General features: G+C 38.8%; 1 protein-coding gene across 4 annotated transcripts in view; it reads right to left on the bottom strand.

Annotated features, from left to right (window-relative positions):
• Positions 1-16291, bottom strand: part of LOC101717595 (histone-arginine methyltransferase CARM1) — a 345586-nt gene that overhangs the window by 25089 nt on the left and 304206 nt on the right. For all 4 annotated transcript variants that reach the window (XR_002392469.2, XM_087184015.1, XM_004838454.3 and 1 more), the window contains one exon: positions 13516-13606. Coding sequence is in view for 3 of the 4 variants with exons in the window: in XM_087184015.1 (XP_087040141.1) it covers positions 13516-13606 (91 nt within the window). In the remaining variant the exon portion in view is untranslated. The remainder of the gene's footprint in view (positions 1-13515; positions 13607-16291) is intronic.

Genomic DNA, 16291 nt, shown 5'->3' with positions numbered 1-16291 from the left:
GTGCTAGAAGGATGGAGGGGCAGAACAAGCTCCTCTTGTCAGGGTTAACACCAGCCTCTCAGATTCCACAGGGGCAAACCTCTAAGGAAGGCAGCCCTTTCCCTGGCCATTGTGAAAGTCTCCCTTACAGCATAATCAAGATACAGTATCTTAAACCTTGACAAAATCTTTGCAACTTCCTTCTACGCTAACAAAAACAAGTACCCATTCCCATTAAGAAGCTTTCTTCTGTTAAAAAGGAAAAGAAAGAAAGTAAATCTAGGAGAGAAGGAAGATAGATGAGACAAAGAGAGAGGAAGAGGGGAGGAGAAGGGACAAGAGGGGAAGGAAAATCTGATGTGCCGTTTGATACAAGCAAGCTCTGTATCTTTACCAGAATTAATAATCAAGGGTGCACCAAATTGTTGAGAGGCATGTATAACACTAAGAACTAGAAAATAAAAGCTAAAAGCAAAAGAATCCAAGAATGTCACCCTAGACACAAATGGTGGGGAAAATTCAGCACAAGAGTGTGGTTGGAACAGTAGGAGAAGGATGTGTGTCTAGTTACAAGTTGTATCTTCACTTGTGTTATTTTTTTAAATTTTTGTACATTTCTTTATATAGTAGGAGTTGAGGTTTGGTTATTTTTGACAATATTCCCTTCTTCTAAAATTGAATTAATTATATATATATATATTATGTAAGTGTGGAAAGAATACCTAACATACCTCTTAACCAATTTTAAGTATATCATCTATTACTTTTTACATAGGTACAGTATTGTATAAAGATTTAAGATTAGCTTAGCTTGATTGACTGAAATTTTTTTTATCTATTGATTAGTAACGTCCTCTTTTTCTCTCTCCCTAGCCCCTGGTAACTATCATTCCACTTGTTTAATCCATGAATCTAACAACTTTAGATACATTAAAAGTGAGGAATCATGTGGTATTTGTCTTCCTGTGACTAGTTTATTTCATCTAGCATTTTATCCTCCAGGTTCACCTATGTCATTACAAATTTCAGAATTTCTTTTTTAAAGACGGAATATATTCTATGGTATGTAGATGCCACATTTTCTTTAACCATTCTTCTGTTGAGGGACATTTAGGTTTGTTCCACATCTTGCCTATTGTGAGTGGTGCAGTGATGAACATAGGAATGCTAATATAGTATCTTTTCAAGATCCTGATTTCAATTCTTTTAGATAAATTCCGGAAAGGGGTTACTGGTAGCTCTATTTTTAACTTCTTTGGGGAAATCCAAATTATTTTCCAGAACAGCTACATCATTTTTCATTTCTACCTACAGTGTATAAGGGTTTCAATTTCCCCACATTCTCAGACAATGCTTGCTGTCTTTTTTTTTTTTTATAATAGCTTGCCTGAAATGTGTGAGGGGATATCTCACTGTGATTTTGATTTGATACAATTTTCTGCATCAGCATGCAGAAATATAACTGTGTAAAGTCATATCTGTGTAAAGATGTTTCCTTGTGATGTGTATGGTTGTACTAATTTAAACACCAGCAACTTCATGTGGAAACTTCACATGTGCTATGATTATGTACTTTTTATACCTGTCAACATATGGCCCTATTTAGTATAAAGGAGGGGGGGAATGACAGCCTTTAAAAAATAACTAACTTCACATGGTGCTTCTCTTGAAAGAGGTAAGGAAAAACCAGTAGTTCTTGTAAGAAAGTCCATTTCAAGCTAAATCTACACATTAGTGTGGGCCAAGAATTGGCTCTATGGAAGCCATATCAGAGAACAGCAAACCTATCAAGACAACTATGGTAGACATATCTTGTTTATTACACCAAGGGAGTGGTGGTTCTTCTTATGGTAACAGCACTAGCTTTTCTTCCGGGCAGCATTTCTTTTCCACGGGGAACTCTTGCTGTATGGATGGTTCTGGTTCTGCCCTTGGTATGTGCCCCAGTCCTAGCCAACCAGAGCTTCTTATCACTCTGGCCTTAGGAAAAGACTCAGGCCTAAGCACCTGACTCCCTAAGGATCAAGTCTGCAACTTTTGTTCAAATTGTGGCAAAGGCCAAATGAACACAGAGGTGTGAGCTGGTAAGTCTAGATGTTTGGAAACGATATTGTTGCTGTGAGGGTGAAGCCCATTGAAGAACAGAACCAAGAATCTTTGGCTAGGGATCCATTTGTGTCTGAGAAGCTGAATTTACCCCTGCATTTTTCAGATATGAAGTGTCATCAAAATATGTGGTGGATATTTAAATTTTAACGATCATTACAATCATAACAATCCCCTTCAAACTGCTCCCTCCCTCTACTTACACTTACTTCATTGTTCTTGCCATTTTCTGGAGCAAGGGAGTTCTGGAAGTCCTCTTTTATGAGTATTTTTACAAGATATGATAAAAATATGGCCAGTGAATGCTGTTGCTGAGTGCTGTTCAATGGAAAGGCAGGCTTGTAAAAACATGGAGTGTCCCCAACTACATTATCCACCATCTTTGGCACTGTACAACTTCTGGCTCTTTCCCAAAGTCAAAATTACCATGAAAGGTAAATGTTTTGAAGTGATTCAGGACATCGAGGAAGCCACAACAACACAACTAAAGACACACATGAAAGAGAACTTCCAGAACTAAATCAGAAAGTAGCAAAAATGAGAGAAGTGTGTTTCAAATGAGGGGAATATTCTGAGGGTGATTAATAATGGTAATGTGTCTTTTATTGTAATAAATGTTCTGAAATTCACATTCTTTGATCATAGCTTGCATATTAATCAGCAATGTTCCATTTTTTAAGCCATTTTTCACAGAATTTTTGGTTACCCAAAACCAAGAGTCTGAGCTGAAAAGAATACCATAGGAATGGTAAGTGAAGTCCTCATTCTTTAAGGACTGAACTCCTTTGCTACAGCCCATAGTGCATAGAATCAGGCCAGATGATGGAGAGGTAGCTGTCCACTGGACTTGACAATTTGGGCTGGAAATGCAGAAGTCTGGTACCTGAGGATCTAGAAACTGAAATACTACATCTCTGACTGCACAGATCTGGATATGTAGGAGCCTAGACCCAGAATATTATGAAAGAGCCATGAGTTTGACATAGATTAAAAAAGGAGATGAATACAGAAATCAGGCTTATTTTAAGAGCAAAATAGATGGATTCAAGAGTGGCAGATACAAAGAGAGATGCTAAGGAAATATCAAGAATGAATAGTATGTGGTTGAAAGGAGATTCTTGACCAAGGAATGATTGAAATAAAATGAGACAAAAACAGGAGCACATGAAAAATCCAAACATGACTGCATCGATCACGATAGCATCCCTGTAAAAGTTCATTGTCTGTGACATTTTGTGCTTGATACTTAGCTTTTGACAAACATTTGATTACACCACATTGTCATTTGAGATGTCTTATTTGGACCACACAGTATTTCTATGAATCAATGACTATCAGAGCCACATATATACTTTTTGGAATGACCAGAAGGCCTAAAACTTGAGCTTTACAAAAGCAGCTTCTTGCAGGGACTTCAGAGCTGAGGCTAGATTAGCCGAGGAACAAACTACCCATTATTTCCACATTAGAATTCAAAAGCATGCTTATTCAGTTAAATGAATTTCCTTTAAAAATGTTTCACAACAGTACCATGGCCAACAAGACATTCAGGAGACTCCAAGTTGAAAAGGATAATAAGGGAGCTCTCACTGCCTATGGAAAAATTCTACTCACGTTCATCTTCTTTGTACTTTGCAAGCACAGAATTCTGACTTCAATAAAGAGCAACCAACCACTGGACATCTGCCACTGGCACTTCGAGTATCTCTCAATTGGCTCTGGTCTTGTCAAGCATGACAGATACATCCCATCCACTCATCATAGAGGAAGAGGAAACTGGAAAATACTTTTTGGTTTTCTAGGTGGTATACAACCTTTGATGGTCACCTTAGGACCTCCAAGCCTTACCTGACTCTGGAATCCTGAACTACGTGTTTATCCTCATTGTGCCAGGGTATAGGCTCACTTGACCTTGCACAAGTATAACTCAGCAGCCCTGTTCCCTCCTCCCCTAGGATATCCCTGCCGATGCTGGACATGAGATATCATGAGACCACTCTGGTGTCCACACATGCATGATTCAGAAGTGTGGGCTAGCTAATGTGTGAGGAGTGAACATGTGGCCAAAGTGCAGATAAAAACTGGCCTATAAATTCATTTCTCTCCCATCCTTCATACAAACTGTGCTAAGATGCAGCTCATTTAATCTCTTAAAGATGGTCCTGAGATGTCTAGCAATCTCTGGTGATTTGACACCAAGTGGTACTCAGCTTGGCAAGGTGCTTGGTAACATATATATGATAGCTCTGCATCTTTCCCTGCCTCTTACTGTTCTTCATTCTTGTCTTGCTAGGATTACATTCCTTAACAAAGTGGTACCTTATAAACTTTCTGATTCTTGGAGAACTTAAGATAAGACAATCCAGGGCTGGGGATTTAGTGCAGTGGTTCCAGTGCCTGCCTCATAAGCACAAGGTCCTGAGTTTGATCCCCGGTACCAAAAAGAAAAAAGAAAACAAGATAAGACAATCCATACCTGGTGCAGCCTGAGAACACAGCCCCCGAAGTTGGAGACGCTTATGGTATGATGATAATACTTGAGCCCCCATTACAGGTGCTGTGGGAGGGGTGAAAACCCTTGCCTAGTTACATCACAATTTCTAAAGGTCTTTATGGTGACTAATTAGCAGTAAAGGTGAAAGGTAAAACATTGGGCTATTGGTCACTGTGTTGGTGTTTTGGATAATGATAACTATATGACTGAGGAGTAGGCAAGCTTTTCCTAATAGCATCAGAAGCTTCTAATAGCAAATTAGAATCTCACAGTAGCCAACACTTAATTTAAGATACAATGAACTCCATAGAGCCTCTGTAGCAGAATTTAAGGAAATTCATATCTTCTTGGTACTCCAAGGCCTACTCTACTGAAATCAGCATTCACATCCTTAAAACTGAAACTGGCCTGTTCTCTCACTCCAAGCAAGATCATAAAACAGAAACGTAGAAGAGCTCCAAAGGAAATGGAACATACAAAACTTGGCATGTCTTCTGTATCAAAGTTGGGGCCCTGACCACAAAAGAATAGAGTCCTAAGACCTGGGAGTGAGACAGTTAAATGGACAAAGCAGAGCAACTTGAAAACACATTTCCAGTTCTTCCCGAATCCTGCAGGCCAGCAGAAAGAGAATTACTTCCCTTCCCCACCAGAGAAGAACAGAAGACTGTACAACTTCTGCTGAAACCTGTGCTTAGAAGATAATTTTGTTCTCAAGACTGGTGTCAGTATCACCTGTAGCCTCTAGGCTAATAATTTTTACTGTTACAGAGCTGATAAGCACAGCTTGAACAGTAAGCACAATCCCCATTCCAGGAGAGCATACTGTAATTTCCATGCCTCAAAAATTGCAGAAATCTGAGAATATTTTTTGCTAAGAAACAGGGAAAATTGTATGAAAGTGAATTATAAGGGTATTGGATTAGAAAAGGCAGGATGTAGGACAGGACAGGGTACAACTCATTGACACAATCCCTAATAAGGTTCATTGTTTCAGCAGGACAGCAGGAGCCAGTCATAATAGTCTGCTGAGATATTGCTTGGGGCTTGGTCATACAAGTGGCCTGTAGTCAGTGACATGGAGATTCCTGAACTTCTGCAGCACAGTACTGAGGAAGGGGCCAGAGGCTCTGGGAGGTGGAGTGCTAGATGGATTTACTATGGGAGCCCTAATAATATTCAACATAATAATCTCACAGAAAGTTCAAGAAACTTTCCTTTCACAAAGATATGTGGAATACACTAGTGAGAGAAGAGTGCAATCTCTGAGAAGATTCTTGAAAGCTGCTCTTGGTAGCTCACAGATGCTGGTAGGTGATGCGGCCATTGGATTGTGTTCCTAATGAGCGTTATTTGGATGAAATTTCAGAATGTTAGAGGCAATAAAGCAGCAATTAACTGCCTCAGGCAAGAATTACATAATTATAGTGTATGGCAGCAAGGCTAGAGTGGCAATTAGGGCACTTCAACTCACAAGGATCTGTGGTGGTGGTTAATAGATTCTAGTCTTACTGGAGAGATGAAATAGATGGAGAGTGAAGTAGAACAGTGCTTGATTTGTAAAACAAACAAACAAAAAATGCTAGCTGGTGAGCAGGAGAATGATGTCAGTTGTCATAACAGAAGGCCCCTCACCAAATTCCCAAATGCAAGTGGTTTATGGACCCAGAGATCACTGGCCCATAACTGAAGTGGAAGAACTCTGCAGGGCCAAAAGGCACATGTGGTACAGATTTCTCTAGCCTTCTTGGAGGACCTAAGTTTCTATGGTAAAGAAACTATAACAGGGAAAGGTGATTATCTAGATTTTTATGAGGCAGATTAGAGAATAAGCCTGAGACGATGATCCAGAATACCTCAGTTAGTGAGGATTATGGAGGACAGGTGGTAAATGGAGCTTGGGACCAAATCCATCTCACAGTGTGTCCAATGGTTTCAGATCAACTGTATATTTATTTCCCTATCTCTAAATATATAGTCGGGATTGCTATGTTTGCTGTACGGAAGGACTTCACTTTCATAGCCTCGCCAATGAAGAAAGGGCTCTTGTGGTAGGAAAGTACAAACACACAGGTCCCATTCCTAAAACTGTAATGTTCCTGTCTCCAGGGGGTAGATTATCTTTAACATGTGAAAAAGAAAATTGCGTCTCATAGAGATTAAATTAACTTGTCCAACATTTTACAGATGATAACTGACATACCCATAAATCTGGCTTTGGAGCCTGATTCCACTCAGGTTTTAAGTCTGCCTATTTTGCTCAGGTCTTTATATTCTATACATGAAATAAGAAAATCCAGTTCAGTCTCAGATTTCTTGAGAATATTTGGTTGCTCCTCTGAGTTGATCTTCTGTCTATGTTTTTGTTTTGAAGCAAAACATTTAGTGGCACATTTTAGATATACATAATGATAACACTCATCATAGGGACTTTGTATCTGTACGTGACATAACTTGCTTCTTTTTTTCCCATTCCCCCTTCCTCCCTTCAACCCCTCTTCCCTCCATATTTACAAAAGCTTTGTTTCTATTTTTTTCTTCTATTCTCTTTTTCCCCCTTGTCCGTTCTTTCACTTTCCTCCTCGCCCCCCCCCCGCCCTTGTTCCCCTTCTCATTTGAATATTTTTTTCCCATTTCCCAATATCTATTATATATTTTGGTCCTTATGTCCACTTTCGATTTCTCACACCAGAGAAACAATGAAGTATTTAAACATGTGTGTCCAGTTTACTTTACTTAAATATATGGTCTCAAGGCGCATCCATTTAGCTATAAATGTCTCAAGTTTATTCTTCTTTACGGCAGAGTAGTACTCCATTGTATAAAAAAAACCCCACATCTTCTTTATACATTCACATTTGGGGTATTTCCAAGATTTAGCTATTATGAACTGGGCTGCTATACATATGGGTATGCATTTATCACTGTAGTATGATGCTTTTAATTCTTTTAGGAAGATACCAAGAAGGGGAAAAGCTGGGTTGAATGGAATCTCTAGTTTTAATTTTTTGAGAAATCTCCACACTGATTTCCACAGTGGTTGCACCAGTCTACACTCCCACCAACAGTGGAGAAGGGTTCCTTTTTCCCCACAGCCCCACCAGCATTTGTTATTGGCTGATTTCTTGACAGCAGCCATTCTTACTGGAGTGAGATGGAATCTTAGCATTATTTTAATTTGCATCTCTCGAGTGACTAGTGATGTTGAATATTTTTTCATATATTTATTTACTGTTTGTACTTCTTCATCTGAGTTGTATCTTTTCATTTCAGATGCTCATTTCTGGACTGGGTCTTTAAATTTGGAGGGCCTGTATGTCTATGTTTTTGTTGATATGCAAATTCACTTAAAATTTTATCTATAGGGTTTGGTGTAAAAGCCCTGAGCTAATCCCTTTCAATAATGCTGATGGTCTCAGTATTTTGAAGTTTAGAAGTAGGAATGATAATTCTGCATGACTAAGACTTACTCTCAGGAGCTACATTGCAGAATCTTACTTAATGAGGGCCAAGGAATTATCATTAAGGATTATATTAATTTTGTAGGTGACTGCTACTAGCACCAGAATGTAGTAATCTGATCCACTAAGAAAGAGCCTCATGATCAGCTACTTGGAAAGGATAAAGATGCAGTTTATGCTTATCACACTTGTACACTGAGATACATTTCAGCATTGAATGCAAATTTTAAAAAAATGTTAAATGAAAGATGTGAAAATATAAAGGAAGTAGAAGGAAGTTAACATTAAATTCAGGGTGAAGAAACTCTTTTCAAAATAAAGAAGAGAAAGGACAATAAAAGAAAATATGAGTATATCCAGCTACATAAAAATGCTTGTCTTTTGGTGAAAACTATTATAAAGAGAATTAACAGGGCAAACTGGAAATTCTGAAGAAACTAAAAGGAAGCCTTAATATCTTTAGTATTTAGAAATTCTTAGAAGTCAGTCCATGTAATCATCTAGCTAGATTAGATAAGGATATGGCAGTAAACAAAATGGCCATTCTTATCCAACTTGGAGTCTGACAAGGGGAGATAGATAATAAATAAAGTAAGTAAAAGCATGATGTGGCAGGGAGCAAGAAGTGCTATAGTGAAAAATGAAGGAGGGAATATGCTCAGGGTTTTCAGGAGGGAGACGACAGTTTTGAGTGGATGGAAAGTTTCTCTGGGAAGATGGTGTATAAGAAAAGATGAGAAGTGGGGGAGAGAGAGCAAGGCCTGGGCCTGACAGGGTAGCAGGGGATACACCAAGGAGGTGAGGCATCCCTGGCATGCCCAAGAGAAAGCAGAGGATGCCCGCCAGTGTGGCCAGAGTGGAGTGGAGGAGACAGTGAGGAGTAGAAGGCAAGGAGATGTGGTGGCAGGGTAGGAACAGGACCATGTAGGTTCTTATCCCACGGGAGAACTGGCATTTATTTTGCAGCACTGGGGGTTCTGGGGCACTAGAGAATTGTATTCTGTGGAGGATATGATCTGAGTTATGTTTAGTTAAGATCACTTGGGTTGTTTTTCCAGAGGAGAAAATAAGTCAGGAGCCCTCTGTAAAACTAATAGAAGCAATGATATTTGGTTTGTTCTGTTTGTTTGTTTGTTTTGCAGGGTAGGTGGGAATGGCTGGGGTAGACAGGCAGCTTGTATTCAGATGTGTTAGATCTGAGACGCACACTGGGCATCAAGTAGAGCTGTCAACAGCCAGTTTGACATCAGCCCTGTGGTTCTGGGCAAGGCTCTGGGCCAGAGTTCTAAATGTCGTCTGCATGAACATGTTTACAGCCAAGAGACTGAAAGAGATCCAGTAAGAAAGTATAGGCAGAAAGGCACAAACATCTAAGATAGACATCCAGATCCAAAAACTGGGGGCCTGAGAAACAACCAGCAGAGGAAACAAGGGATGGTGAAGCAAGAGGAAGCCAGGCTTAGGCTTCCAAAGGAAAGCAAAGGGCTAGTTAATTATGCCGAGTGTTGCTAGGAAAGTCACTAATTATATAGGTGAGGTCACTAATTATATCTCATCATTTTATTTAGGCTGTTATTTCCCCTCAGTCTTTTAACTCACTCTTTCAAAATGTACCTAAACTCATTTTCTGTCTTTCTTTCTTTTTTTTTTTTTTTGTAACACCACAACACCAGACAGACACACACGTCACTTCTTTTGCCTCTTCTTCTAACAGAAATCACACAAACTTCACCACTGTTCCCTGGATCACAGCAACACAAGAACTGGATGCCAGAAGCCTAATGCAGAGACCTTTTTGTAAAGGGAAGGGAAATAGAAGGAAGTGGAGGCCACAAATTTTGATAACTGTATGCTTCTTAAAATTTTTGTATGTGTAGACTAAAATTAAAAGCATTCAAATGAACCAGCTATCAAAGAAACATAGATTAAAATAAATTGTCTGTCTTTTTTTTTTTCAAATCAAATTGGCATTTCAAAAAGCAAAGCCCGTATGGGCAGGACACAGCAGACTTCCCCATATACCACTGGTGGAAGTGTTAATTGGTAAAACTTTTCTAGTGGGCAGTTCGAAAATATATGAGTAATTTTTATAGGTTCCTTCTTCACACCTTTTGGTCCAGTAATTCTGCTTTTAGCAATTTATCACAAGGAAACAATCAGAATGCATACCAAGATTTCTGTAAAAGAGATATTTATATTAGTGCTGTTTCTTATAAAACTTAGGAAGTAGGATTAAGCAAAATTCTCCACTCTTGTAGAATACTGAAATACCTGAATGTTGTTACATATAGAATTTATAGATCAAAATAATAATTAAAATAATTTAATATCCAACATTAGAGGATGAATCAACAGACTGAGATTGCCACAAAAATACTCTTCAACAAAATAATATTTTAAGTACCTGTGCACATATCAACAAAATACTGTCAAAGAAAAAAAGACAGGTATAAAATGGCATTTGTGGCATGAGTCTTTTTTTTTTCTTTTCTTTTCTTTTTTTGGTCCCGGGGATCAAACTCGGGTCCTTGTGCTTGCGAGGCAGGCGGCGGAACCACTGAGCTAAATCCCCGCCCTTGAGTCTATTTTTTAAGGAGAGAGAATTAAAAGATTTATCAACTAAAGTCTTAATAGTAATTATTTTTGTGCATACTTGACTGAACTTTTTATTTATCCAAAAATGTTAATTGAGGTCCTAACACATAGTAGCACTGTCCTGGGGGTTTGGGTCCCATCAGTGAAAACTGATAGGATTCCTCCCCCAGAACTTGCATTCTAACAGGAGAGAGAATAAGAAAGGAGGCAATAAGTGCTAGAGGAAAAACAGAAGGGTTGGGAATGGTATGGGTATGATTTTAAATACAGTAGTCAGGGTAGGTCTCATTGAAAAGTGGCATTTGATAAAGACCTTAGGGAGTAAAAGGAATTAATCATGTGAATATTGAGTGAAAGGTTGTGTAAATAAGAAGATCAGCAAAAGGCACTAAGGTGAGATGTGTCTGATGTACCTGAGGACCAGGAGAGTGTATGGTTGGAGCCAAATGAAGGTGGTAGGAGGAAATGAAGTTAAAGAGTAATGAAGAGTCAAAGTAGACAGTGGCTAATGTAAGACTCTGGCTATGTTGAGAAAAGCTAAGTTAAGGAGCCACTGGGATCATCTAGATGAGAGACAGTGATGCTGGGATCAAGGGTTAATGGTGGATATAGATGAGAATTGGCCAGATTCTGGGTATGTTTTGAAAGTAGAGCCAACAGAATTTCTTGGTGGTTTTGTTAAGGGTGGGTCAAGAGAGGCCTTTAAGGTTTTTGGCTTGAATGACTGAAAGAATAAAGTTGTCATCAATTGAGACGAAATGTCTAGGAACAGAGCTGGTTTTGGGTGGCAATGGAGAGATCAGGAACTGAGCTGCAGACACCATGAGTCTCTGCAAGGGGTGATGTTCAGGAGGCAGCTTACTGTGAAAACAGAGTTCAGAGGATGCATCTGGGTTTAGATATGCTCCTGAGAAACATGAGCAACAGACGCTATCTGAAACTCTGAGAATAGGTGAACTCACAAAGAAAGCAACTGCGGACTGTATAGAGGTCTCTTCCTATCAGTAGCATAAGAAGACAAGTACTAAACAGGAAGGATGGTTGATAAAATAACGAGTGAGGCAGAAGCAGTATCAGAAGGCTATGGGGCAAAAAGAGCATTTCAAATGCTGCCGGGAGGTGAAGTTGAGAAGTGAGTATTAAGCATGGACTTACCAACATGCAGGTCAGAGCACTGATGACTGGTTTTGGAGAAATGGATCAAGCATGAAATGGAAAAGGGCAACTGAAGGCTGCAAGTGCGAACAACTCTTTTGAGGGAATTCACTGCAAAAATGCTTAGAGACATGAGCATGGCTGACTGGGAAAGTGGAGTAAAGAAAGAGTTGGATTTTGTTTTTCCTTTTAAATGGAATAAATAGCCACATGTATGTTTATTACTGAGTATCCGAGCCACTCTATTATGATCAGTGATACTCTCAGGATAGTCAAGTGACAGCAGAAAGTATGATTGAGACGTCACACAAGGATTGCTTGGATGACTAACCTCTGGTTTGTTGGTCTGCTCTATTTTGCTGCCTAAAATTCCTAACTCTTCATCCTCTCCATTGGCTCAGGGGGTCACACTTACAATATAAACATTAAGGGTCAGCATACCCTCACAAAACAATGAGCATTATCGTTAAGGTAAGCATCTTCCCCAGCCTTCCTCCACTCCACTCCAAAACACATATACTCCAAGAAGCCATTCACTCCCAGTGGGAAGCCTGGGATTTGCAATCTTGGAATTACAGATTGAATAAAATCATGAAGCACTACAATCTGTTGTAGGAAGTTTTGGAAATAAAATGAGGAGAAAGAAAAATCTTAGCCCTTTGACTCCATTCCTCCAAGAAATTTGTAACTCTTGAAACCAAGGTACCTATTTGCAGTTGCTTCACAAGAAGTTTTTAAAAAATGCTATAGCAAAGGTGGAAAGGTAAGAGTATATATGATATGTCTGAGGACCAGTAAAATGTTGTGTGGCTGGGACATAGCAATAGGAGATGAGGTTTGGATATACCTGCATTAGAGAGCTCTGCATACCTCAGCCAATGCTTAAACCTTAATTAAACTTTAGCTCTTGCCCTCACTCACCCACGGCACATGCCTGTCTCTCTTCCACACATATATCATTCTGACATGGCTGTCCTCTCTCTTTTTTTTTTTTTTTTGGTACCAGGGATCGAACTCAGGACCGTACGCTTGCGAGGCAGGTGGCAGCACCACTGAGCTACATCCCCAGGCCGATCCTCTCTTTCTCTCCCATCAATCAGTATCATCATTCTCTTTCCCTCCTCCTTATAAAAACTAGTTTTCTGATAAGAATTGAAGAAGCAATGATAATTTAGAATTGGAAGAGTTTTTTTTTTTTTTTTAATAGATCCCATTGATCAAGTGAAGGGAATGGGTCTCATTAGGACAAAGTGAGCAGCCTAGAACCAACAGCCAATTAAATCTACAAGATTTGGGAAAAGTCCAAAAATGATTTGATGTACTCATTTACACTGATACATGCTGAGATGTTGAGTGGTATGCTTTCTCATGTCAACAGAAGCCAAGCCTTAGTCCAAGGAGTAGATGATGAAAAGTAGAAACAGCTGGGGGTGATGTTATCCATTTAGCAGTGGGATGGATTTTTGTTGGACAAGCAGATCCTTGATTTGTCTTTGTCTAATTTCTTTCCCATGAATGATTTTGGAATTGTCTGGAGACATTTGGGGTGGTCACAACTCTGAGAAGAAACTGCTATTGACACAGAAAGGTGCAGGCCAAGGATGCTGCTAAATGTCCTACAACATTCAGGATAACCCCTTTCTCACATTATTACACCCAAAGAATCAGCAATTTTACCAACTCTGGAGTACTCTGAAGGTAAAAGGGGTGGAGGGAGAAACTTACCAAAAGTTGGCTCTGGAGTAATATTCCATGTAGAGGTGGTCATCAGAAAAGGGGGCCAAGTGTATGTCACCGAATGTTGGCAACATCATTCCTATTGAGTAAGAGACAACAGACCCAGAAGTTGACTTCTATTGCATTCCAACTGAAGGATACATTCACCTGCTACTGAAGAACAATTCCATTCTTTAATTCTACTTCTGTTATTATACAACAGGAAAAATATACTGCTTCCAAGCAAGGCTTTAAAACAAAAGTAGACAGAATTGGGGAAATATATAAAAGAATAGCCAAGCAAGTCACAAAGCTATTGATGATAAAAACTTGTATTAGGTAAGACATTTAACCTGGCACAGTTGCCTTTTTAAATACTCTTTTTTTCCCTTTCTCTATGACCCATGTTTGGAATTCTGGGCTCTTTCTCTCATTATTTAATTTCTTACTGACTATAAAAGTAAGTCAGCTTTGAAAATAATCAAAATCCATCATCTCATCCTGCTATTTTCATTCTCAGACCGTGATCCACTACACTCATCTTGAGTGCCATTGGAGTTCATGCTCACATGGATGCTCACCATCCTCCATGCTACCCAGCTCACCCCTATGCTTGTTTCCTGGCTTCTCCAGGTACTACAGGACAGGGAGACTCTAGTAGGTAAGTGAGCATCTCAAGTGCATGCCTGAAGTCCTGCCTTTCTGAGCAGGTAGACGTGATGATTGACATTAGTACTCTTGTAATTTTAAAGAGAATCTTTTTCATCGTCACTTATTAAATGGCACTTTAAGGAGATGAGCTGATGAGCTATTAACTATTTTAGAAATGAGAATGACCTAAATAACCTGAGCGTGCTATCTCTGTCATGTACTTTCCTATGGGTTTTCCATGCATTCATTTACTTAATCCTCAAAATGATATAAAGTGGGTTCTATTATTATATCCATTTTATAAATGCAGGAATGAAAGAAGAGAGAAATTTTAATGATTAACCCATGACTTTTAGCTAATAAATTAAAGAGCAAAATCTAGGAGGTGGAATTTCATTCAATGGTCAGTAGCCCACACTTTAATGATGGTGCCTATCATGTTTGTTAAATGCAACAGATCACCTTATGTTGGTATTTTCAGAGGTAGGTAGAGACAAAGCAGATTCTAAAACCACTCATATATTCCCACCTAAATCTTATGTGTTAGTGTCAAAACAGTAAAAAACTGCTTAGTCATTTTTGAATTTCAAGAGAGAAGAAGGTCTTGAGTTTGATCCCCAGTACCAAGAAAAATTTATAATCAAAACAGAAGAACATAAAACCACCTTAGAAGAGTAACATGTGTCATCGCTTGTATAAATGGGAAGCTCCAGACTGAGCCTCAACCCTAACAGGAATTCTCAGGACATCATATAAGATGGGTGGGGGGGAAATCATCAAAGGTAAAATTTTTTTTAAATCCCCAAAGTAAAAAATAATGAGTCTTCTAATTAAAAATAGTCACTGAATTCCCAGAGCAGGAATTAAGAAAGATTCACAGCAGGAACACTAGAAGTACAGAGAAGATACTAATAGGAGCCAGGGGGATAAACTATGTCATTCTAAGGATCAGGAGCTGAAATGGTATTGGACCCTTCAACAGCTAAAGCCAAAATAAACAAACAAAAAACCAAAGAATATTGAATAAAAATTGCTCTCAAGTTAAACTCTCTACCTGGTTGAATAACACAAAGGCCCAATCCATAGTAATTTCTCAAGCATCTTTTTCCAGAAGCTACTAAAGAACATCTTTTTCTGGAATATTATGTGAAACAAAAATGAGGTATACAACCAAGGTGGGAGCAAGTGGTTCCATCTGCTGGAGGAGGTCAGAAGATAGGAGAAAGATGTCCACAGAACAAGGCAACTAACAGCAGGAAAATCAAAAGATTATAGGAGAAACTAAGCACGATCATGGACCATCTACACCACCACCTAACTCAGAACTAAACAATGTCACATCACATCACATCACATCAAAACAATGTGAACACGGATTACTGATTTAACAATATTATGATCTAAGTCCATTTTTCTTTATCTTAAACTCTGGAATTAAAAAAAACTATGAAAAGCAACAGATTTTTGTAAGTTTAGAAAAATACCGTTTGACGGCAAAATCTGATTTGAACTGACACGGGTCTATTTATGGTCTTTATTTATCCAACTCTGGTATCAATATTCATAATTTTTTGTTGCAGAAATGTAATGTGTTTCATTATGGAGTGTTGCCTCAGATCCCACTGGGGATGTTAAGTAATACATGGTCTATGATTATATTAACTTTCTCAAGTCCTCCAGAGTTTGAATTCTGAACTGCTTCTGGCCCCCAAGGTTTAGATGAGGGATTGGGAGCAAGTATAAATATATTGCAAAGATGGAGGTGGAGAGGGCACAATCAAGAATGGAAGGAGTTACTATACAGATAATTTTGCACAGGAATATGAAGGCACAGAATGGAAGAAACTGCAAATAGAATTAAAAGTGGTTGCCTCAGGGAGCAGTCTGAGGAAAGCAAGAGATGTAGCAGAGGCTTATTTTCTTATAAGGCCTTTTATTATTATTTGGTGTTTTAAACTATGTCTTATTTTGACAAAAATTTTTTGAAAAATTAAAAACAATCGCCCTTTCCTCAGGAACACAGAGGTTAGAAAGTCAATAAAATCAGTATTTATTTCTGCTTGTTTAAAGATACATAGCCTAGTATGATATTTCATATCTATTTCAAATACCTTGGGGGGAAAAAGGATGCCCA

Source organism: Heterocephalus glaber, unplaced genomic scaffold, assembly GCF_053883595.1.
Source record: "Heterocephalus glaber isolate CG9 unplaced genomic scaffold, H.glaber_assembly_v1.0 deba00001481, whole genome shotgun sequence".
NCBI classification, from domain to species: Eukaryota; Metazoa; Chordata; class Mammalia; order Rodentia; family Bathyergidae; genus Heterocephalus; species Heterocephalus glaber.
Note: the sequence above shows the minus strand (reverse complement) of the source record. Positions and strands in the feature narration are given on the sequence as shown.